Below are 23,770 nucleotides of genomic sequence, written 5' to 3' on the forward strand. Positions count from 1 at the left end.
TTTGCTAGAATGACTGTAAATACTAGAACTTCAATAGCTCCTGGTGAACTCTCTAGTGTACAACAGTCCCTGAGGCACAAGGTCATACACTGCAAAATATTTGTTTCTGAGCATAATTTATTGCAGAAAACCTCAGTTATGTTTCGATGCACTGGTTCAAAGGATTTTTGTTAAGCCAGACTTTGGAAGTGCAACTACTTCAGATTAGTCATTTTATGGAACTGCATACACCAACACTTCACAAAGTCTTTTTGCTGTTTAATTACAGAAAGGCCTAAGAAGCATAAAGTGCTAAAATTCTTCTGACACTTTTGAAGGCCAGCTAGAGAAGGCAGGCACTGAAATCATTAAGCACACTTTAATCAAGACATTCCAGTTTAGAGTGATCCAGCCTGATTGCTAATATGTATGATTAATTTAACCAATATGCTTCCCTTCCCACTTACTGTCATGCTAATAGCCTTGTCTAACCTAGAATTTTTAGCTCTGCACAGTGTTTGCACATACATGTATGGGGCGGTGGATACTTAGCCATTATCAATCTCTACCTAAATCCACTCCCCAAAATGTAAATTTATCTTCTGACCATACAGTAACTCATTAAAGTTTGGCACATTTTCACAGGAACATATTAACTTACAGAACACAAGTTAAACAAGATCCTGGCATTCATGAAGTATTCTAAGCAGGACCATGTTTCTGCCAACTCCACTGCTTTTCATCAAATCTGACAAGTAAAACGAACACATACTTCAATCACTCTTACTGAAATGAAAGCCACATACGATTTAGTTGGTATCCTGGTCACAATGTAAGTAGACATTTCGCTGTCACTTGCGTAGCTGTGTTAACAGAACAAAATCTAAACCAGCCCTGCCTCTACAAATAAATTAACATAAAACTTAAAAATCCCAAACAAACTTCCTGGTATACGCATTACCTTGCCAACTGCAAAATTCAGTAACCATGACCTTTCCCTGTGTAAGTTATAGCAACAGTCATCCCATGGTTGTGTTTTTATAAAGCCGTAAGAAAAAGCTGTATCCATGCAAGAGCAGCCAGCAGTTTGCTGGAGAGGTGCGTTATGTTTTAGCTCTACTGAGCACAGCCAGCCCTTTTCCAATCTGTTCATACAAACGAATAAAGTACGCCCTGAAGTACGCTTCACAACTAAGTCAATTCAGCAGCTACACAACTAACTTCAAACATCCTGTAAGGCTGAAATTAAATTTAAAAAAGCAACTTTAACTCTTGAGCCAATAGGTTTTGTTCACTCAGTAAAGACAAGAACTACTGACATCCCACACTTCTGAAGAAATTCACAGAACCAACCACACTATTTTTTGGTATTAAAAAAGGTGTCCCAAAGCTCTTGAAATAAATTGTGACTGATTTCCTAATTTAAAACAGGAATTTGAAGAGGCACTAACACCATGCACAAAGCAGTCACATCTGTGACACGAGGTGACCATACCCTGCAAAAATGTTCATGAAGTATTTTTCCTAACAATTCAAAAAGTGTGCACTTCCACTTGATTTGTTATATATCACATCTGCATTCTGCTCCTCTTATTTCTGAGACATCCGCAGAAAAAACAGGACTTTTTTTTTATGCCATCTGTTCCCTGCATATTTTCACTTTAAGTCTTAGTATGATATCTGCAATGGAAACTTCTGTGTCATATAGGATTAAGACAACAAACTAGATGAATATAAAATGCAGAGGCTGCACTTCCTTACATATAGCTGTAAAAAATTAAAAAAAAAAAAAAGAAAAAAAGAGGGAACTATCACCTGAAGCTTTTCTATTCTAAATACAAAACTTCAAGAAGTTCTTCTTAAGGTACTTTTCTCTAGAAATAATCAGAAAGAATACAAGAGGAAAAACTGTTCTTAAACCTGGTGATTTTATTTCTTTCTACCACTGCTCTACACCTGTTTCCTTCCTGAGTCAGACTGGAAGTTTGAAATACCGGTCTCCAAATGGATGAGCACAGGGAACCTTTCACTGAAATACCAGCCATATCCATTCATGAAGTAACATTTGCATAAGTTTTTTCATAACCACCTAACATTTTTATAGTAGCAATGACAACTCTACAGTAAACTCAGCTTTGATGGCTCTTCAATTATTCTCAGCTGTCTTCTGATCTCCATACCCCCCTTTGCTGTTTCCGTGCTTCACTCAGTCGCTTGCAACCTTTCAGAGTATTATCAACATTACTAACACTTGTGTCACTCAGACCTCGGAGGCGGGGAAAGGAAAGCTGACTTACCTGGTCATGTTAATATAAAAAGATTTTTAAGCAATGCTCTTAAACGATCCTACCATTACTTACAAGGATTTAAATAGCGACTGCTTCTCTGAAGCTGTTTAAAAACTCGTAACTTGTGCAGACACCCACTAACCGCTCTAAAATCGTTCCAAAACAGCTCATTATTAAACTGAATTGAATTCAAAGTCTTAAATGCCTCTTTGAAATGCTAGGTGTGAACACAGCTGTTCTGATCAAGTCCAGCTACAGCCATTTAAGTTAAACCGTGCAAGACCTTAGGCCAACGAGGCATAAAACACGCCGGACACACCAAAATAACTTTCACGACGGGAAAAAAAAAAAAAAGCCACCTCACGCTAATGCCAGGCGCTGTTTTCCTGTGAAGAGATAACGACCGGCACCTGACAAGTTTCCCAGCCTCCGTTTGCCCTGGCCCCCCCGCACAGGTCGGCCGAGAGGGGCTGGGGAAGCTCGGGCTCGGCTGCCCGCAGCACACGTGTCACTGCTCGGCGCCGACCGCCCCCTCCCGCCGGGGGCTGCCGGAAAGAGCGGCCGTAAATCCCACAGAGGCGAAGGGAAACGGCCCGAGCCAGCGCGGCTCACCCAGTTTCGTTTTCAGCTCGCAATCAAAACAGACGGCAGCCCAGTCGGCCCTATCGCGAACGCTCCGTTCGCCCCGGGCTGCCGCGCAGGAAGCCCCGCTCCCGGCCCGACCCCCCCTCCACCCCCCCGGGGACTTCACCCCACCGCCCCGGCGGAACGCGGCGTTCCGGCCCGTCCTTCCCCCCCACCCCCCCCCCTCCGCGGCCCGCATTCGACCGGCCCGCTTGATGACAGGACAAGGCTAAACTCCGGGCGAGAGCCAGAACGGCCGCGGGAGCTCCCAGGCAGTGTCAAGCACCAGGAACTCTCCGGCTAAGCAGGAAACAATAAACGAGAAGCCTCGGCCCCAACCGCCCTCCCCCGGCCCGGCCCGGCGGCCCTGCCCCGCAGGGAGCCCCTCGCTACCGCCTTCGGGAGCGGGTTCCCCCCGGGCCCGCCGCGGCTGAGGGACGGGGGTGGGCGCGTGGCGGGGCCCGGGGTGGAGAGAGCCCCCCCGGCGGCCGCACCGCCCCCCGCCACCGCCAGCGGGGTCCCGGCCTGGCGGGAGGCCGATCCCGGGCCGCTGCGAGGCCGCAAAGCCGGCGGAGGGCAGCGGGCCGGGTCCCGGAGCGGCGGACGACGGGGCCGCGCGGGGAGGCGCGGCGGGGCGCCGGGAGGAGGGGTGTGGGAGCCGCACTCACCGGCCAGGCCCCTCTCGCTGCCTCCTGCGGCCCCAGAACCATAACAAAGCTCTGCCCAAAATGGCTGCCCGGCCCTGCCCGGCCGGGGGCCGGAGGGGGCGGGGCCTGCGAGCGTGCGGGGCGGGGCCGAAGAGCCGGAAGGGACACGCCCCCTCTGGCTCCCCCGACGGCCACGCGGAGCGTTCCCCACCTCCGCCAAGGAGAGGGGCGCGCGCGCACCCCTCACCCCACCAATCAGAGCGGCAGCACGAACCGCCTTCGTCACCTGTCAGGCGCCACCGGAGACTACGCGCCCCAGAAGGTCGCGCGCCCCCTACGCCGCGCCGAGCGTCGGGGCGCCGCGGGGCAGGCTGGGATTTGTAGTCCGCCCCCCCCCCCCCGGCGCGCCGCTCCTGTCCGCGTGAGCGAGGCTCGCCCGCCTCGGAGATCCCAGAACCCAGAAAGCAGGAGCGGCCCAGCCGCCCCGCACAGCAACCCCGGCCGCAGCCCTCGGGGTGGGAGTGAGCGAGGCAGCCGCGGTGGCAGGGGAAGGAGCGCACATTTTCGGCTCTGCTGTCCCCAGTGTCAAGCACGCCAGAACCGGGACCTCCGGCTCTGGTGGGTGCCACGCGCACCTGGGCCCTTCCCCGCCCTGGCGGAACGACACGGGCCCCGCCTGTTCCCGCCCGGACTGCACCGCTGAGCGCCGGGCCCCGCCGGAGCGTTTACCAGGGCGCTTCCCGGCGTACCGGAAGCCGCCTCAGCGAGGAGGCTCAGGGCCGCGCTAGTTGGGGAGGCCGCGGGCTGGAGCCGGTGGGTGCCGCCGTGGATCGCGGCCTGTCGGCGAGCACAGCCCGCGCCCGGCCGGCTGCAGCGCCCCGCGCGTTCCCCGGTCGGTGGAACGGCTTCTCCGTGCCGTTCCGGGGTGATCACCTCGGCCCCGTTGGGACCTGCGTCCCTCCGGGCTGGGGCTTCGGGCGCGCGGAGCCGCTCCCCTTCCCGAGAGCAGCGGGACCTTGAACCGGGGAGCCAAGTCCACCGGCGAGCTGCTCGCCTTTCCCGGTTAGTTTTGTCCCCCCTACAGGCAGCTTACCTGCAGCTTGGGGGTGCGATGAAGTTTCCACTCCTTTAGGGTTGTTTTTTTCCCCACGTATAAGGAATTCGCCGTTTATCAGCTGCGTGCAGCCATTCAGCCCGTGAAAAGGAGATGATCCATAAACGGGAAGTCGTCACCTGTTTCCTGATTCTCAGTTCTCTTAATTAGAAATTGTTCTTCTAATGGTTATTTCAACTTTAGAAGTTAAGTTCAAAGAGCTACCTGAAACAAAATATCCTGTAGTGGGCAAATAAGGATTGGGTACATATAATATTTATATTTAAATATATGAGTCTTGTATCTGATAAGTGTAGACTGTGACCTAACTTTGGCTATAAGACAAACTCAGCTATTCATCAATTTCAGACCTTCTCCTGACTTTTTCTGTTTTAGGGGCTTGATAAGGCAAATGTTTCCTCTCATACAACGATGCTACTTCCACGCTCATTTCAAGGTAAGTTTCTGAAGCCGCCTTTGCCGTCTATTTTTCTTTAGAATAGCAAAAGGTATGACTGGAGCCTTGAAGACTTACAAATTAAGAATAAGAGTAGCCACACATTTATCAGACAGCTTTTCTGAGATAATTTGTAATCTTTACAGCAGCTTTTAGCCACAGCTAAGATACTTCTTTTATAAAATCAAGTTTTAGTGTTGAAAGGCCTTTTTTCCCCCTCAGTAGGTTTTTTTTTGTTTGGTTTGGGGTTTTTTTTTTTTGTAGAGCAGTGAGGGGATAGTAGCTAGTTTCTGGCATAACCTTGTCCTACTTCTGAAATAATTTTATATTCTAATCTGAAAAGGACTGATACATCTTAACTTAAAAATGCCTAAAGAATGTGTGCATGGGTGGAAGGCTAGGCAGATATACAAACCTGTTGTAGTAAGGAAGGTTTGCTTATTCATTATGAAAAGCCTAGCTGCTGTTCGTTAGCTAGCTAGCTAGCTTGTGAAAGCTATATCGGTTAGCTTCATCAGTTAAGTTAAAAACACCTGAAAACCGAGAGGAGGGGCAGCTGTGATGTGACCTGACTTGGAAAAGTACTTGGTACAATATTTCATAGGTAATTTAGGTAACTGTAGATCTGCAACCCTATGTTGTAAGGTGTTCAGAACAAGCTTTATAATTGCAGCTCCAGATGTTACCGGTTCCCAGACTACTACTGTATGGAAAGAATAAGACAACTTGCTCTTCTCTTGGCCTCCACCATCTGCAGAGAGATGTGTGTCTCCTCTCGAGATCTCCAAGTCTCAACCCAGCATCAATACATGCAGCCAAGCTCCAGGCTTTTCACACCTCTCTCCCCTTCTTCAAGAAGAAAACCCCCAAAGAATCTGAGACCGAAGACTCGGGCATATTGGAACGAAGTATGAAATCACTAAAAGATTCTCCAAAGCCAGCCCTTTACTTAAGCCTCGCAGGGCTAATTCCATTTGTTTCTGTGCCACTGTCAATGGTCATCCAAGGCACCTACTACCCAGAGCTGGCGTTTGCTCAGATTACGTACGGTGCTGTAACAGCCTCTTTCCTAGGAGGAATGAGGTGGGGGTTTGCTCTCCCAGAAAACAGCCCGGCCAAGCCAGACTGGCTGAACCTGGCTAACAGTACAGTTCCTCCTCTACTTGCCTGGCAAGCCTTACTTTTTAAAGATGTCACTCATGGTGGAATAATGCTGGTAATGGCCTTAGGGATAGCACTACATTATGATCTTTCCCTTCTTCCTACTTACCCTAGGTGGTTTAAAGTACTGAGGGTAGTGGGAACAGTGGTGATGGTATTATCACTATTAGCTACTGTAGCATTGAAGAGTTTTTCAGAGGAGCAGCTAAGTAAAAGCAGAAATAAATGGCAGAACACAAAATAATAAATCACTAGTGAAAAGCTATTTATCTGCCAATAAGGTATATGTATTGAGTTCCAGGGGAAAAAAAGACTTATTTGTGCTTGTAAGTCATAAGGTGGCAGTGAGCAAGATGTTTATTCTTGAAGCAAACAGCTGGTTTAGGAGGGAAGGAGTGTAAGTACCAATGACTTCCAAGGCAGGCACAAGTCCGTCCCTATCTGTAGAACAAAGCATCGCTCTTGAATGAAATGTTACTGTTATGTGAATTTAAAATAGAGATTCAAATGACGTGGGTATGAATTGCTCTACGCTGAATTATTAAAGTATCTGGTTTAACTATAATGTGTGATAATATTATGTGGTGGGGACAACAACTGTGTAGTCATGAACTGACAAGGTGAAAGCAGTTCTAGTTTAGTGTTTAAAGAAGCAGCAGAGAATTACGCAAAAGTACATATATGTTAAATTCCTATGTTGTGGGACAAAACTCTTCTCTCTCTGCAACTGAGAAGGTGCTGAAAATGTTACATGATTAAGTGCTAGTCAGGTAGGAAAGGATAGGCAAGGTTGGTTTGCAGTGGTAAGCCAAGGTCAGCGCTCACCTGAAATATGTCATCCAGCTGCAGTGATGGAGCGGGGAAAGCTAGAAGGGGAAGCTTTGTATCCTTGACAAGGTGCCACAAGAGACAGAAGGTTACTTCCTACTCAGGCTCAAATCAAAAAGGATACCTGGGCCATCTGTTCCTAGGTGTTGTTCGGACTTGGGGTTGCCTAGCTAAGGAAGCTATGTGCAACACAGCCATAAAGATCTGTCAGGCTCCTGAATTAAAGTGCTATCAACTGATGATATGACACATGGACTCAGTTGCTGGCACTAAGGGATCAGATAATGGGATTGAAAGTTGTTTGTGTCTACTCCTTCTCAAAACTTGTTTTATTTGAGCACCTGGACATGTAGCCAGCAAACCCTCCATGATGGGCCAATTATTGAAAATACTGTAAGAGCATATGCTCTTCGTACTTCCTGAAGGGAAGAAGATACAAACTGAGTCATGTGGATTTTCTTTTCTAGCTTCAGCTACCTTGAGAAACCTATGAAATTGGATGTGGGCGTATTTACTGTGGATTTATCATCTTAAGTATTCTTTAAAGTACAGTATAAGAAGCTGAAAAGTGACATCCACACACAATCTTAGGACCAACTTAAATAATCGTCATAGTTCTCTTAAAGCACTATTCTTCATTGTTCTATACAGAATAAATCACATACTGTCACTTAAAATGTGTTATCTGTTCATTCTGCAAAGAACAGATGTTTAGGAAACCTGCCTATCCTGAAGATGGAGCCATCTTCTTATATGGTATTGCTGAAACAGCAACTATGTGTGTGAGCCTTGTTTTTGTAACTTGCTAACCTTTACACGTTAACAGCATAATACCTCTGAAACAGCAATGTATTTCAGTGCTCTCTGAATATAAAGAGAGTAAAATTGAGTTTGTGAATGAAAACAGTTCTTTTATTCTTTCATACTTAGACATGGCATTTTTTAAAATGGGTCTGGAGGAGAGTACTGCCTTTGGCTTGATTCAGGGAAAGAGGTGCTGAGTATCAGAGATCAGAATCAAACAACTTCAGAGTTTCATTCAAACATGACAGAATTGGCTACAAAAACAAGAAAGTAACTTCATACAACAGCAGACTAAATTGTAAAGTTTACAGGCAGGGATCAGAAGTGAACTCATAGTTCCCAAACTAATAAAATAGAGCTAATGTAACGTTTCTCAAATGGTTCACAGGGATCCTGAAATACAAAGACAGCCTAAGAAATATTACCTATCATTTGATCCCAGGGAGGGCTGTGCAGAGCTGGCAATGCAGCCAGACTTCCAAGAAGTCAGAGTAATTTTACATTGAGAAGAGAAATATTTGAGTATTTTACTACAGAAGTGTGTTACTTGCACCTTTCAAATATTCAACATTTATAACCTATTGAGAAATAGGACTTCCAGAAAAAAAAGAGAAAAAGAAAAGAAAAAAAAGAACGTGGCAGTGATACAACTCATGGTAGGAAAGCAACCTATTCAAGAGCATTCCACAGTCAGTTCTGAAAATGAATTTTATTATGAAAAACTGTTTAAAACAAGCTTAAACTTGGGAAAAACCTGACAGAATAGACAGTAGTTCACACATGTAAGAAATCCTTTTGAAGTAAAAACACACGCAAGATTATAGAATGATCAGAGAAACAGATGCTCCATCGTCTAGCATGTTTTAGCCTGGCAATCTCCCAGCCCTATGTTAGGATGTAAGACCTAGATTCTTAAGGTAGCTACAACATTCACCTTGGAGGCTTTTATTCATGTATTAATTTGTTAATTTTACACAGGAGACACTGACCTAGACAGCATGAATGCTCCTTTGTCTACACAGTGTAGGCTTCCTGTTTTGTGACATTCCAGTTGTGGTTTTGTGTTCTAGAATAACACTGTCTATCAAAGTTCAAGCAGCCTTACTTCAGACTCCATCTAAATCATCCACAGCTGTGCAGAAAATGCAATCATATTGTGCAAAAAGCAACTTCAAGTATATTAATTAAATGAATCAAGAAATAACTCCAAACTCCTAGTAGTATTGTTCTACTAAGTGTATCCAAACTAAATACAAACTCCTTAAGACAAAACACACTAATAGCATCGCTTTAATGCTGAACGCAGCTGATTCTATCACAAAAAGCTCCGTCCACTCAAATTTGGAAGAGGCAGGACACAAGATGTAGCAAGGTGAATGTGTGTACCTTGTAGAATAGCATGTATTCCAATGCCAAATCTCAGCATGTGTCACACAGGGTAAAAACACTTTTAACTAAGGAAAAAAAAAAGGGCAAAAGGCTTTCCCTGTATTTTTATACTAAAAGCAGTCCTAAACAGAACAGCTAATCTAGTGAATAGCATTTCCATTTAAAATTCATCACAGCTTGCACAAAAAGAAGCTCTGTCATCACTGATACCACTGAGAAGAAAAAGCCTGTGCTGAAGTGGAATGACATTATTAGAACTGTGAGAATCTTCCAGAACAGTAAATTCTCAGCCACTCACAATCCAAGTTGGTGGGGTGGCCAGAAGGTAAATATCCAATTCATATTTAATGCCTGTCATGTCCAGCAGCAGAAAAGACGCTCAAATGCATCAAGGTCATAAGTAGAGATGCCAAGTCTTCCCCATCTGTTATGTTTTGTTCCTTGTTTTCCACTGGAAAAGGACAACTAATGCTAACCACCTGCTCTTATCTACAGATAACTCCAAGCTGTCTATAGTAGCCTCCTTCCAGATTGTCAGGCCAGCTAAAGATGCTAGCTTTGGTGCACCTTAGAGAGTTAACAACGTCATTAATGTCTCTAATGTGCTGGAATGATTTCTCCAGATTTTATAGGGCAAATTCGCCATTTATTTCAGTGAGCTTAATCCAGTCATAAGAGGCATTCCTACTCTTAACAGAATACTTCCTGAGACAGACATCGGATAAACCAATTTACTCTGAAGGGCAAGAGTTTTATTATTTCCTTTTGCTCAGGAAAAGCCCTCTGATCTAATTCTCCACTGTCTCTGCTGAAGCTCCTGTGTTAGAAGAGATGTCTGGCCAACAAAACCAGAAATCTGAGGAGACAGATTTACTCATTCCTTGAATGAGTTTTCTTTGTGTTTTACAGCACAGCTACACCTCCTTCGCAGCGGCTAGTGATCATATTGGCAATTTCAGTCCAACTGTCCATATGAGGGTTATAAACTTCAACAGAGTCAGAGGTTACTGGAGCAGCAAAATCATGACTGGGAGCTCGGCCTCCTGAGGCATAAAGAAATCCATTCACAGCCACAACGCAGACACCAGCTCTTGGTATCTTCATTGGTGCAACTTCAACCCACTTTTCCTAATGAGAAAGTGAAAGAGTCCGCAAGTAGTTTTAGGGTAAGCCCCAATTCTGACAGAAGTAACTTTTAAAGCTTAAAGTCTGAAACATATACAAAGAACACTATGCATGCACTTCACAGGTTCAAATATGGTATGTGTACAGTATCAGGAGGCTTATCAAGACTGCAACAAGACCACTTTCACAAGTGGTCAAAATCATGCTAGTCACTAAAGAACAGATCACGTACACAACAACCCTCCCTTTCTTCAGTCACTAAAGACGCAGTCTGTCTCCAAAATAGAATGGTACACAGTTTGAGGTGCGAAGTAAGGAAAACTAGATTCACTTCCAAAAGAAAAACAGAAAGCCACACTGGATTACGCTCTGCTTTTAACACTAGCTACTGTTCCAAAGAGCATCATGTAAACATGAGCAATAATAGTCAGGAATAATTTCTTATTTTATTCAAAAGCTTAAATGTTCAAAGTGATTTTTCTAGTCATGCTGAAACACCACTACATTTTGTTGCAGAAGAAAGATCTTCAACTTTTGCAACAAAGGGCAACTCCTAGTTCTTCAGGGATTTTTTTCTCTCTTGTCGGATTATTGACCATTCTGTTGCAGAGGGGGAATCTACCCCCCATCTTAACCCTAACAAGTATTTACCAAACTACAGTATCTCTATGCATCATCAGTATTGGTTAGCTTTCCGTTTCCCAAAAGCATGCATACAATCTTTGTAAACAGTCCACTAAGATAGCAAGATTCTACAGACTGGTTAGGACAGAGAGACCCTGAGGTCACTGAAGCTTTGTTTCACTCAGATTACCAGCCAGTAGTGAAAAGGAAATGGAATTTCCAAGTTTTTTTCTTTTTAAAGGAGGAAGCAGGGTACCTTTATAGCATCTTACACAAAGCTGACGCCACCTACATTTATGAAAGATAGGGACTCTACCATACCTCTTCAAAGGAGTATCTTTCGACAGTAGCAAGTGCATCCTGAGATTCATTCCAGCCTCCCACAGCATAGATACAATCGTTGAGAGCAGCTACACCAAGATACGCTCTTCGGGTGCCCATTGGAGCAAGCTCAGACCAGCGTTTAGATATTGGGTCATAGACTTCAACAGAACGTAGCTCTGCTCCTTCATTGCTGATACCACCAACAACATAAATCAAACCTGTAGAAACAGAGTTTGTCCTCTTTTAGGTTTCATAATACAAAGATTTGAAAGAAAATGTTTGTCACAATACAAGTTTCAGCCTGACATTAAGATGGTTTAAGAATGCCAAAGAGAAGTCCTCCATTTGTCCAGTAGCAGGATACGCAAAGCTTTCAAATGAGTAACTTGAGGCTCAAAAGCACTAGAAGCTCTGATGAAAGCACTAATTAATCAAGTGCAGCAAAGAGAATTCAGAAGACTGCACTGCAACTGCTCACCAGGCCTGGATCAAATGCTTACTAAGCACATTTATAGATCAAGTCTTTAGACATGTCTGTCTTAAAATAATCGGTGGCAACTCTTCAGATTGTCACAAAAACACACAGAAACCCAAATATGGGAGGTAAATAAAAGCAGTATCAGGAAAGACAATCAACTGTTAAAGACTAGCTGGATAACCATATAGAAGCCACATAAAAACTGTTTTCATGAGATAAAAGGCAGAAGACAGAACTTTATAGTCTTTGAGTTCTGTAGAATTAAAAATATGGTACTAGAAGGACACATAAGCAAGACAAGTTTGTTCAACTGACAGCACAGTACAAGACAAAGGTAAAAATTCATGACTGAAACATAAAACTTCAAAATCCAACTGTTTATGGATGCAAACTTAACAATATTTACCTTGCATTTCACAACACCCAAAGTAGTAACGGGGCACAGCCATGGTTCCCACCACATCCCAACTATTTTCTTCAGGATCAAATCTTTCAATTGTGTTGCCAATCTCTGCTCCAACCCAACCTCCTGCAAACAACAGCAAACACAGGAAACAGTTTAACGGCATGAAGCTGTATGTTAGCTGCATTTTTAGACATATGGTACACTGTTCCAGGACAGACAAATTCTGAAACCAGCATGCATCCATCTACAATGGAAATAAGTTATAACTGAACAATAACTAATCCACAAAGATGTGGTATGCTAATGCTCATGTAAACCGCTGTTTTGAAAAACCTAAGTTTGCAAATTTGCAACATCCAAGATGTAATATTTAAGATCAAATCAATTTACAAGTACCATGAATTAACACCTTTAAAATTAACTTACCCAAAGCATAGATAGCACCATAGCACGTGCACACTCCTAGTCCAGAACGGGGATGGTTCATTGAAGCCACAGTGGTCCACTGCTTAGTAACAGGATCATAACACTCAGTACAGTCAAAAATCATCGAGTTGTCCTCACCTGCATAATAAGAGCAAGAACAGAGACAGGGGAAACACAATGTTTTGCACTGCAGACATAGAAGCATTCTTCAACTCCTTCCAGGACGGACAATATTTGAATAAAAGCTCTTTCTTTCAGCTAGCCAAATTGCAAAAGCTTAGTTTATACCTAGAACTGAATCATCACTAGGAACAGCTTTCATCAACAGTTCCCTGAAACATTACTGAAAACATCAGAGAGGTGAACACCCACAATGCTACACACTTTCTACTCCGCAGTACAACTTTCAAAGTTTTCAAGGCCAAAGAATGTGTTCTGTGGTGGCAAAAACAGTATACATATGCATTCTTTAATGATGGGCTGGTAGAGCTACTCATCACATCCTTATGCAAACATACATAACAAACCCTTCCAGGTAGGCAGACCACAAGTGGCCTGTCCTGTACTACCACCTTTCATGCTATGGGCTTCTGCTAGACTACAAGTGAGAAAAGAATTGCTATTAGTGGTGGTACACGAAGTCCGCAGAATATCCAACATCTCTTAGCGTACCTGCACATGTCCATATGCTTACCTCTGAGCTGCTATACCATGAGGTGAGAGCAGCTTAGTAAAAATGATGGTAGAGAACCAAGTAACGCCAATTCAATTGTCACTATGTCTTAAAGTTGTATTATCTACTGTCGGGCTCCTCAGAGCCCCTTACAGGAAGAATAATTTAAAAAATCTCCATCCATGAGTTCTCTAGTATCCCTGTAGCAAAGAAAGCATGTTTCAGCTGTTACCTCCAATGGCATAGATCATTCCTCCCACCACAGCCACACCGAGCCCACTCCGGGCCTGGTGGAGAGAGGACACTGTGGTCCAGTAGTGGCTGAAGGTGTCAAATCGCTCCACACAGCTGAGGGCTCTACTGTCACTCCAGCGTCCTCCCTGCAGTCGGGTGTATCCACCTACAAAGTAAGTGGAAAGATCGTGGCTGAGTAATAGCTTCTTGCTCATCCCCATGCTCCTATATCTAAACCAATCAAAAAAATTACAGTAACAGCCATTAGCCACTTTTAGTAGGAACTGGGCTTTTCCCAAGTAGCATTGTTTCTCCAGCACACAAGGAAGAATGGTCGCCTTGAGGGTCATGTAACTTCTGCCTGAGCTGACCACCTCACCACAACACTACAAATATCACCATTTGTGTTCTTAGTAAAACACAGAGGCCACTCAACAGCCTTTACTATCTGAAGTTGGTATTACTTCCCACAGGGTGAAACAAGAGCATTCCCTACCAATACAAAGCTGCAGCTTTGCTGAAAACTTGCTATATCTCAAGTATCCCGTCACATGAACCAAAGTATCCTGGACAGAGAAAATTTCAACCTTCAGAAGAACAAGGTGTGCAGTGAATTTGCAAACACCATTCCAGCAGCGAACCCTGGGCAAATCCTCCGCTGACTTGCAGCTTCCCACCCAAGGCAAATAATTTCTAAAAGGTAAACCTAGCCTTTGAATGCCATGTCGCACTGACAAGAAATGTGCACGCTGGACTTCTGTGCAATTCTAAGCAGAAAGCAGCTAACGTGGTAACTCAGCCAGATGAAATATTTTGCTATTTTTATATCTTTTGATTTAAAAAAAAATTCAGAATCTCCCTCAGCACTGTAATACGAGATACTACTACATCATTTGTTTTACAAGGTTCAAACAGCCACATTCTAACCTACTGCATAAAGGTACTTCCTGGCTTTCTTCCGGGGACGACCTTTAGAAGCTTGCAGAAAACTGCTGACCTTGTTCTCTTTGGGAGATTTACAGACTTCACAATATTCTTTCAACAGAGTTTGCAAGGCCACCCGAAGGCTGAAATCTGGAATACCTTGAGAAATAAAGCAGATGAAAAAAGGCACAGTGAAAAATTACAGACAATAAGTAACTCAGTTGTAGAAAAGGTACTAGCTTCTCCTAAAACAGTAGGCAAAACAAGATTGCCTACTTTCATAAGACTTTTTCAAAAGCATATTTTTAAAGTAAGCTGTGTTCATTTGTTAAAAAGTAGAATTTGTTTGGGGAGAGTAAATCTTTTCAATCATCATGCTACCAATTTAAAAAAAAAAAGTCCACCAAATCCAGTAACTCTGAATGACACAACAATCACCCAAATCCAAACATCTGATATTGTTTCTTCCCTTCTTTCACTTACTTTCTATGTATTTTAGTAGCCTTTGTGCTGGTAGCAGAGGGAATCGAACAGGCTCCAGTACTTCTACGACGTATTTCTTTCTTTTCCCCACATCCTTCAAAATCCATTGCATTGCCGCTATGAAAACCTGGTACTCGTCCTCGATACTTAGGTCCTCACTTCGCAAGATCTTAATCAGCTGCTCTTTTGTCAGCGCCAGGAACTCCTCCCCTCTCTGTACCTCCAGGAAGTGCCCGTGGATGTAGCTCTCGGTGAACTCCATCAAGTCGTGACAGGCGATCTGCTCGGAGAACTGGAAGAGGCCGATGCAGTTCAGCGGATCGATCTGCCCCTTCAGGAACTCGCAGCAGAGCTCCACCACCTCGGTGAGCTGCAGCATGTCGGCGGCGACGATCAGCTCCTGCACGTTGTGCTCCCCGATGCTCACCACCCCTGCGGGGACGCACACGACAGCGGGGCTCCGCTCGAGGTCGTGGCCGTCGGGCAACCGCCACCCCGGCCCGGCCGTCGGGCACTCGTCCCCGCCACCCCCCGTCAGCCGCTACCTGTGTAGATGAAATCGAGGAGCGTGTGGAAGGTGTCCGCCTCGACGCCCGCGATCCGTATCACATCCCGACCGGATTCCTTCATGCCGCCCGCGAAGAGCGCCGCGAAGTAAGGGCTGCTGGCCGCCAACACCAGGCGATGGACGGCGAACGCCTCAGGGCCCACCTCCAGCCGCACGTCGCAGAAGCTCTGCCCGGCCCACAACCGGTTGATCTGGGCCAGGAGGAGGCGGGCGTGCCGGTCGGAGAAGGAGCTCCCGCCGCTCTTCGCCGCCGCGGCGCACGCCATAGCGCTCCCCAAGGTGGCGACACCTACCCTCGCCCCCCCGCGCTGCCGCTCTGAGGGGCAGCGCTGACGCATGCGCACCGCGGCGCCCAGCTCTACCCGCCCGTGGCGCATGCGCGCGGGGGGCAGCCGTTCGCGGGGGGGCGAGCTCGCCCAACTGAGGCGGGTTTGACTGGGGGCTGCGGGCTTCGTAAAACAGCGTCTGCTGAGGTGTCCTGTGTGCTCAGTGCCCTTTTCCCTCAGCGGGTGTAGGAGGTGGATCTGCCTTGGTTGTGGTATGTCTGTCTGATCCTTTGTCTATGTGCTTGCCTGGTCACTTGGCCCTACGGAGCCTGTTCATCCCCACAGGCACCTCTGGCCACCGCACCATGAGCTCGCTGCCAGCTCTGTGAGGAGCTTTCTTGTCCGTGGTTAAAGCTGGTCCTCTGAGGGTTCACTCACCGTGTTTGGTGCTGAGGTAATTGGTGAACAGCATACATGCTGGCAGTTTATTCATTGCCTTCACAATGTCTGTCCCTCAGTCATATTCCCTTCAGGCATGCTTTTGCAAACTGGATTCCTAGCTACTTTAATCTGTGCTTGTAAGAGAGAAACATGGCAGTGTTGGGCAGAGACCACAGCTGCCATCTGCCTGGGGGAACCCCAGAGATGGGGGGCAGGGGAGCTGCCTGTCATTAGCTCAGGTCTGTGGCATCAGAGCCAGACTGACCAGAGACAGCCAGCCCACGCACGCCCTTCCTCTATACTGTCATGCCACGTTTGGGCCTTCCTCTTCATTCCAGCAGAGATGTTTCATCATAGTGCCCTGTAGCAGTACCATGTGGGCCGCTGAGGTCAGCACCGATCCTGAGGCATGGCATGCTTCCATCTTTGTATAATTCACTGAGTCAGTGCATGCCTGAGCACTGACCGAGGGATGAGCATCACATACTGAGTTACATGCACGTAGTCACTGGGTCTGGCAGAGCTGGCACTGATTCTGAGAGAAAAGCATCCCTCCTGAGTTTTCCGCAACTGTTCCAGCAACATGACATGCACCCAAAGCAAAAAAGCAATCAAAGAGCGTCTTGGAACATTTCCATATCTATTTACTGTGAGACTGGGAAAGAAAAACATGTCTGCTTACAGTTACAACGGTCATGGCCCCTCAGGCTTTTCTCACAATTCTGTGTTTCATTGTAATAACTTTTAAATGTGCTTCTAGAAGGAATCTGAATTGTGCTGCTCTCTGGGGGCTGTTGGTTTCTCCATTCATCAGTGTTTCATTCTTGACAGTAGAGGGGTAAAAGTACCTTTCAAGCTGGTCTTAAAAAAATACCCATAGAAAATATAGATCTAGATAGAAAAATAAGGTTTCTGGAAGCACACACAGTTGGATGCATGCTGATATAATGTGGTATAAATTTTAAGCTAGGCTAATAAATGCGCTGAGATTTTTCTTTCATTGATGAATCAGTAAAAGAAACCAGACCCCTCTTGCACTGACATTTTATTCATCGGAAGTGGCCTGTGAGTAAAAGGCTTAGAATTCTCCTAAATGCCAGTGGCTCAGTTGCTGGCTGATGTCAGCTGTTAGACACTTGGCCAGTACTAGGATTTCACACCATAGCGCCAAATTTACAGACACAAAATAGCATTGCTGAGACTGCTAATTTTGCCCTGAAGGTCTGTCCTGTACTGTATTAATGTGGTTGAATGGTTCTGCCTCCAGAAGAGGGCACTGCTTCAGCACGTTTCTTTTGTAACCACGCAGAATCTGTACAAGACGAGCTAATGCTCCCATATACTATTGTGCATCTCCCAAAGCAAGCTGTAGATTTTCAGCAGTAAGTCCAAAAGTACATTTGACAGTGTGAAATTGCACTGTAATGAGGGGCCTTTTGATTAACTAACACCAAGAATGACAGTCATTGCAGCGAAGGAATTAAAAATGTCTTCAATTTTAATTTAATAGGCTCCTAAAATATTTGCCAATAAGCCAGCTGACTGATATATAGGACGGGCGACAAAAAAGGCATGCCCTGTGCTCCTCAACGTGTCCCACTGCTCATGCCTGCACAGAAGTGCTGCTGTCACACTACCGTAACCCCTCAGTGAGAAGAACCTCACAAACAAGGTATTCAGGCTTTCTCTTGAAAAAACCCTGTGCTGTGCCAGAGCACCACGAAGCATTGTAGTCCTCCCTGTGTTATCCTACAGAGGCCCATGGCTGCTCAGATTTCCCTAGCTGAAGGCTTCTCAGGAAAACCTTTCCAGATGCCTGGAAGATAATCTGCTGAGTAATGTGTCTGTGCTCCCTCTCTCAAATCCTGCAGATGGTGCTGTTACTACAAGACGATACATTTGAACATGCAACAAAAATGAGTGCCTAAAAGGTGTTGCATGTGTTGTAGTTATATCTAAGTGGGTATTTTTCTTTTTTCTTTTTTTTTTCCCCTGAACTCCATAAAGATGGAAGCCTTTTAGACTCAGAACCCCCCCCCCCCAAAACCCCTAACCAACCACAAAAAACACCCAAACCAAAAACCTAAAATAAAAATAATTGATTTGAAAGCACAGTTTCATCTTTCTGTCTTTAGTCAGAAGCCTGCCCATTATACCTATAGCTTTGGGGATCATTTTGACTTAGTATTCAAGCAGCATCCTTACCATGCTTGGCTGCTAAAATTCTCTCTTGCAAAGGAGACATGAAATTCAGGCCTTGACTATTTGTAGGTACGACAAACCCCATGGGGTATTTTGTAATAAGGAGCCACGTTCCATGAAAGTCAACCAGAATGTGCCAGGTCAAATTCCTCTCCCAGTTTCAACGGGTATGAAATCTTCACGTTCTGTTCCAAACTGCAGTGCATCTCTGCACTTTGTCCTCTGTGCTAAGGCATCTGCTATAATCTTTCAGTGGTACAGTCAGTTGCCATTTTAATTACTAATTACCCACTGTAGCTACTAGTTGCATTTTAATGCACTGGACCTGTCAGATGAGAGGTGTTGGACAGCCTCACCAAAATGGAAATGAGCTTACTTTGTGTTTTGGTGTCCAGGTCACAAAACCTTCGTAGGATCCAACCATTTTTGCTCCACTGCCCTAAGTTTCATGAGGACTTGAACGCAAACTTCTCCCAGGGAAGCCACAATTGCACAAATACAGAGCCACCAAGAGTTTATAAGGACTAGAAGTATCTGTAGTGCACTAAGCTACATCTCTTATACTTCCAAGACACCTTTTCTCTGTTAAGGCTTACATTTGCCCAGGTGTCCCATTTACCCTGGATGCACAAGGCAATGGTGCAGATCAGCAGTCTCTGTTGAGGCACAGTTTAGTGGAGTGGTGGTGTTATGTGCTGCATCATGAGTCTGCAACCCCTAGTAGGGGTAAGATGAGAGAGGCTGCTGGAGTCCACACTCATGCAACATGGAGGAGAGAAGAGGGTCCCTGGGTACTTTCAAGTTATTTCTCAGACAATGGTGGTTAATCCATTATCACCCCAATGGGACTGGTTATCATGTTGTCTACTCAGTCAAAAGTCTCTAATGACCTACAGGCACTAGATTCTAATTAGATACCTAAACCTATTGTCAGCTTATGTTTTTATGTGATACATAAGCTTTAGTGGATGAAGAAGCTTCTCTTCAGGGTCTGAATGTTTCTCATCTCAGTGGGTAAAGGCATTGTGCTTCACAGTGAGATAACATTTTCCAGACTTAAGCTAGGCATGAGAACACTCTCTTAGCAGGTTTGGGCCAGCCCCAAGAGCTATTACCTTCATTCCTGTGAGAGTTAATGAATCTCAATGATTGTGTGTGTGTGTGTGTGTGTAGGGTGGAGGTCTGAACTGGAATTGACCCAAAGATGGAGAGCAGGAGGGGTCCCCAAAGTTGGTCTTTCTCCACAGGCACCCCCAGAATATAGGGCTTGTGTGAAAACAAGCGTCACCAGCAAGGTGGTGATGGCTCTGTCCATTTGTCAGCTGAACAACAATGGCTAAGGGAAACTGTAAAGCTCATTGAAGTGCCATGCTGAATGGTTCTCCTCGTCTCATCTCACCTCATCTCATCTTTAGAAGCCTTTGTGAACTTGTTTGTCTATTTTGGAATTTGTAATTAAGTATTTTTATCACTTTCACTGTAATATGGCTTCAGGTAAGGGTGATGTTAAGGTAACTGCCTGATATCAGAGTTGTCAGTCCAGACAAGTTTAGCATTCTTGAACTGGGTGTTCAGAAACTCTCCCAAGTATCCACATTGCACCGAAGGTACAGAGAAGCAGGCTGTCCTGGAGTCCAGCTGAGTGGGGCAATGTCCTCCAATGACCAGTTGTACCCGGGGGAGCAATTTGGCAGGCAGCAAAAGTGGGGAGCATGTCTGAGCTGCAAATCTCCAGATGGAATGTGACATTCCCAGTGAGTAATGAACAGATATGGCTTGTGATTTCAGGAGCACTGGCACTATTTCACTGCTTTGTGTTCCAGGCTTCACCTTCACAATAACGTTGGGTAGAAAGGTGATTGGTGTATGATAAAAAGTAATAAAAAAAAGGAAAAAAAGTAATAAAAAGGGGAAAAATATAAAACTTCTCCAGTCTTAAAGTATGCCCTAGCAATGAAAGCATTGTGTCATCTGACCTACTTGTGTGGAGAGGTTTGTGTTCTGGGTACACTTACCTAGCAGGAAGTTTGGAGGAATTCCAGTGAAACTGGGAATGTTGTGCAACATGCATGGCTACAGTTCCCCACCAGTTAGAAGATTCTTGTGTTTAAGCCATAAATCTGGAGCAATTCCAGGCAATTTGATTTAAAATAAACATCCTGGATGCAGTGTGTCAGATACTAGCACAATATTGTTTTAGTCTTTCTCATTTCTCCTGTGGGAATAATCATTCCATGAAGAAGGAAAGTGATCTAATGAGAGAATTAACTCAAGAGCTTGAACATTGAATTAATCACAGCTGTCTGAGAGGGGAACCAAGGCAAACTCCACAGAGAGCTTGCTGCATTTGCAAGGAAGGAGGCCAAAAGAATACTAAGACTCAGATAGCAGTTAGTGATCAAAACAGAGGCAGGAGAGATACGCTTTTAAGTAGCTAAAGGGAAGCAAAACTGTGCAGCAGAGAGACTTTGCCCCCTCATTTTTCTGAGAAGTTAAATCTCAGTAGTAGGGGATCGCTGCAACTTTTTCTTGGAGATGCTGAAAGCTGCCAGATTGTTGGGGTCTGATCCTCACTGTATCCTGACACTTACCTGAAGTAGATGATCGATTTAATAGCTTGGCTCTTTTTTCCACTGTTGTCTAGAGTTGTCCTGTAGCTTCACACTGAACTAGACCAGCTTGCTACGGTGACTTTATCAAAGGTGCAAGTCTTTTTTTGCCAGAAGGAAAAATGAGTTGTGCTTGAGAATTATCAGTCTTCAGGCACGTGGGACTTTTAGTCTTGCCATTAGTAAAGTTTGGCAATGTTTCAAAGTGTAATCCAAATGCTAATGCTTTTTGGACTCTTTACTTAACTCTTGTCTAAATCATTGTGTTCTCTAGGATAATAAAGCAGAGCAAACACACAACAGACTCATGAGCTGTCTAGAGCATACGACATTTTTTTAAATAACTCCTAGTTATGCAAACATTTTGAACAGAAAAAAGGAAGAAATATAACCAGAAAATGTGCATAAATTCATCTAATCTTATTGCCTTTATTTTATATAGTCATTAGATACATACCAGGAGCATGTTTGCGCTCCTAGAAGGTATTGCCCTTGCATTGACAGAGCTTGTGAGCTGATTTCATTGAGAAGATGGATAGAGTTAAACTCTGCCTGATACCCACCACATTCCACAGCCTGTGTGTGCAGTAGGGTCATTCCAGAAGCAGCGCCTCAGTGGAATGTGAGATAGATACGTCACAAACTCCATGAGTAACTGTTAGAAGGATTTTTACAGGTCCTGCATCTGCTTGTTGTGTGAGTCAGGACATCCAGGGCTCTGCATACACTGAAGCGTTAAAAGATTAAAACTTCCACAGTGTAACATTTCAACCGTAAATGGCATAGGTCTGCTGTTCCCTTGCCATGTATTTCTGTGGTTGAATGTTTTCCTTGATTTACCTTTCCTCAGTGCAAGCATTTTTCATCTCCCTTTTCAGAACTCTTTACCTTTGGGGACTTGGACTAGTTCTCTGGTTAGAAAGATCCTTTTTACTTTAATCTTGACCTGCAAATTGCTTGCAAAATCTCTGCTTCATTGTCTGAGTAAACAAAAATGTTGACTAGAATCAGAACAGACCCTTTAGGATTCCTAACAGAAGACTTGTCTGAGATTAATGACAACATGCTCATAATAATATTTTAATATATTTTTTAACCAGTTGTGTACCCATGTTATGGTGATTTCGTTTGCACTTTGGTTTTCTCAGTTTGCTTATCAGAATGTTACAGCAAATGTTGTCAAAACCCTTAAAAAGCCACATCTCATCTACAGCTTTCCCTTTTTCTGCAGGCTCGTTGTTTCTCAGCAAGAGAAATTATCCTGTTTTGACATTATTTGTCTTAAATAATCTAACGATTATTATTTTTATAATTTCGTTATCCTTCAAGGTGCATGGAAATGCATTATTTAATAGCTTGTTCTATTTTTTGGATGCTCAGGTTTTTGCAATATTTTATTTCATAAAATCTCTTTTATAATTTTTGCATAATAACTTTTGTTCAAGGATCACCTTACAATGCACAATTCCATTTGGAACATGAAATAAGGCTCTGAAACAGAACTTGTCTGTGCTAGTCCTAGTTCTGCAATACTTGCAATGATCAGATAAGACTCTTACTGACTCTCTCCCACTGACTCAGTTTGCTTCTCACTACTTATTTTCCTCTCAGGTATATTTTGAAGATTAAAGAATGTTTATAAAATGCTCTGAGTGAAACCTGCACATGAAAAATGCAACAGAAGTTGAAAATGTCATCATCACTGATGCTTATTATTTTTTAAAAAGGAAGCTATATTGCAATCAATATCCATGGAGAATTATGAACTAAAAAAATAGAGTGAGGACTCTAAAGGTACTAGAGGAAATTGTGGCTGGCACAACTAAACTGAAGGCAAAACAGCTGAGTAACCTGACGGAGAAAGCCTTGCAATGGCACAAGATACAGTGGAGAAGTTTTGTTGATAATGCTTAGTATTGAAATACATGCTGGATAAGGTATTTGTATTACAAAAGGATGATGAAATCCTTTTTAGTCTGCAAGTAATTAAAGACGAGGTTCATCATTATAAGTAAATGAATAATTTTAAAGCAGCAGGCTCAGATAACCTGTACTAAAGAGCTCTAACAGAACTGTCAAGAGAGATCTCATTTGTAATAAGTCCTGGCATTTCAGTGAAATTTCAGATGACTCATAGTATTGTGTGAATGTTTAAGGAAAGAAAATTAAATAAATAGAGCAAGCAGGATGACCCAACTAGCTGTGTTATGGTTAACGTGACACTAGTCCCAAGTAGCACAGTACAAAAGCTAATACTTAGCCAGGTAGTAAATAAGTCAATAATTGGCAATAATTTTTATTTTTATCAACATTATCTTGTTGATAAATCCAATTTAATTTAGTGATAAAGGTTGTAAGTCTGTTTCCTACAGATTAGTGTGGGAACATATTTCACAACAAATTTCACAAAACATTTGATCTACCATTGTGACATTTTGATAAAGATCTTGGTTGAGTCTAGTGTCACTAAATACAGAGACATCTCAGTTGTCTGGGCCAGCGTGGGTCCAGAAGCAGGGCATGTGCTTTTGAGCTGTGATATATAGCAAGCATTTACCAAATCAGGTCAGCATTAGCTGGGGATGTCTGCAATCATCAGTAACTTGGATCTTTCTTTTCCCTGATTCACCTTCACACTGTATTGTTGTAGTCTGATATTTAGTGATTTGTGTTATTTTTAATTTTGCCTTATCCGAGTTATCCTAGCCTTTTTGTAA

General features: G+C 44.1%; 3 protein-coding genes across 4 annotated transcripts in view; 1 reads left to right on the plus strand and 2 right to left on the minus strand.

The window, feature by feature from the left end:
- The window catches only part of GPBP1L1 (GC-rich promoter binding protein 1 like 1), a 33,088-nt gene extending 29,388 nt beyond the window's left edge, over nucleotides 1-3,700 (minus strand). Inside the window, exon 1 of the mRNA XM_054834062.1 lies at nucleotides 3,560-3,700. The gene's annotated coding sequence lies outside the window, so the exon portion shown is untranslated. The remainder of the gene's footprint in view (nucleotides 1-3,559) is intronic.
- A 293-nt stretch (nucleotides 3,701-3,993) lies between these two features.
- On the plus strand, nucleotides 3,994-7,754 carry TMEM69 (transmembrane protein 69). 2 transcript variants are annotated; one of them, XM_054834072.1, is made up of 3 exons: nucleotides 3,994-4,351; nucleotides 5,028-5,088; nucleotides 5,762-7,754. In XM_054834072.1, exons 2-3 carry the CDS (start codon nucleotides 5,044-5,046, stop codon nucleotides 6,491-6,493), a joined length of 777 nt encoding a protein of 258 aa, XP_054690047.1. In that variant the 5' UTR covers nucleotides 3,994-4,351; nucleotides 5,028-5,043; the 3' UTR covers nucleotides 6,494-7,754. The 2 variants fall into 2 exon arrangements, with proteins under 2 accessions (XP_054690047.1, XP_054690046.1); XM_054834071.1 differs by having other exon boundaries at nucleotides 4,001-4,600.
- Nucleotides 7,755-7,967: 213 nt separating this feature from the next.
- Nucleotides 7,968-16,612, minus strand: IPP (intracisternal A particle-promoted polypeptide). Its single transcript, XM_054834061.1, has 8 exons — nucleotides 15,513-16,612; nucleotides 14,968-15,399; nucleotides 14,488-14,643; nucleotides 13,559-13,726; nucleotides 12,654-12,791; nucleotides 12,228-12,350; nucleotides 11,341-11,561; nucleotides 7,968-10,398 (listed from the first exon to the last, which is right to left on the minus strand). Exons 1-8 carry the CDS (start codon nucleotides 15,910-15,912, stop codon nucleotides 10,174-10,176), a joined length of 1,863 nt encoding a protein of 620 aa, XP_054690036.1. The 5' UTR covers nucleotides 15,913-16,612; the 3' UTR covers nucleotides 7,968-10,173.
- Between the last annotated feature and the right edge of the window lie 7,158 nt (nucleotides 16,613-23,770).

The sequence above is a fragment of the Grus americana genome, chromosome 8, assembly GCF_028858705.1.
Source record: "Grus americana isolate bGruAme1 chromosome 8, bGruAme1.mat, whole genome shotgun sequence".
NCBI lineage: Eukaryota > Metazoa > Chordata > Aves > Gruiformes > Gruidae > Grus > Grus americana.

Bases quoted from the DNA above. Each gene is read 5' to 3' on its own strand.
- TMEM69 (XM_054834072.1), top strand. From the start codon at position 5,044: ATGTTTCCTCTCATACAACGATGCTACTTCCACGCTCATTTCAAG. The intron at 5,089-5,761 runs GTAAGTTTCTGA...TTATAATTGCAG, and splicing joins ACTTCCACGCTCATTTCAAG to CTCCAGATGTTACCGGTTCC.
- IPP (XM_054834061.1), bottom strand. From the start codon at position 15,912: ATGCGCCACGGGCGGGTAGAGCTGGGCGCCGCGGTGCGCATGCGTCAG. The intron at 11,562-12,227 runs GTAAATATTGTT...CTGTTTCTACAG, and splicing joins TGGGTGTTGTGAAATGCAAG to GTTTGATTTATGTTGTTGGT. The intron at 10,399-11,340 runs GTATGGTAGAGT...CTTTCTCATTAG, and splicing joins AAAGATACTCCTTTGAAGAG to GAAAAGTGGGTTGAAGTTGC.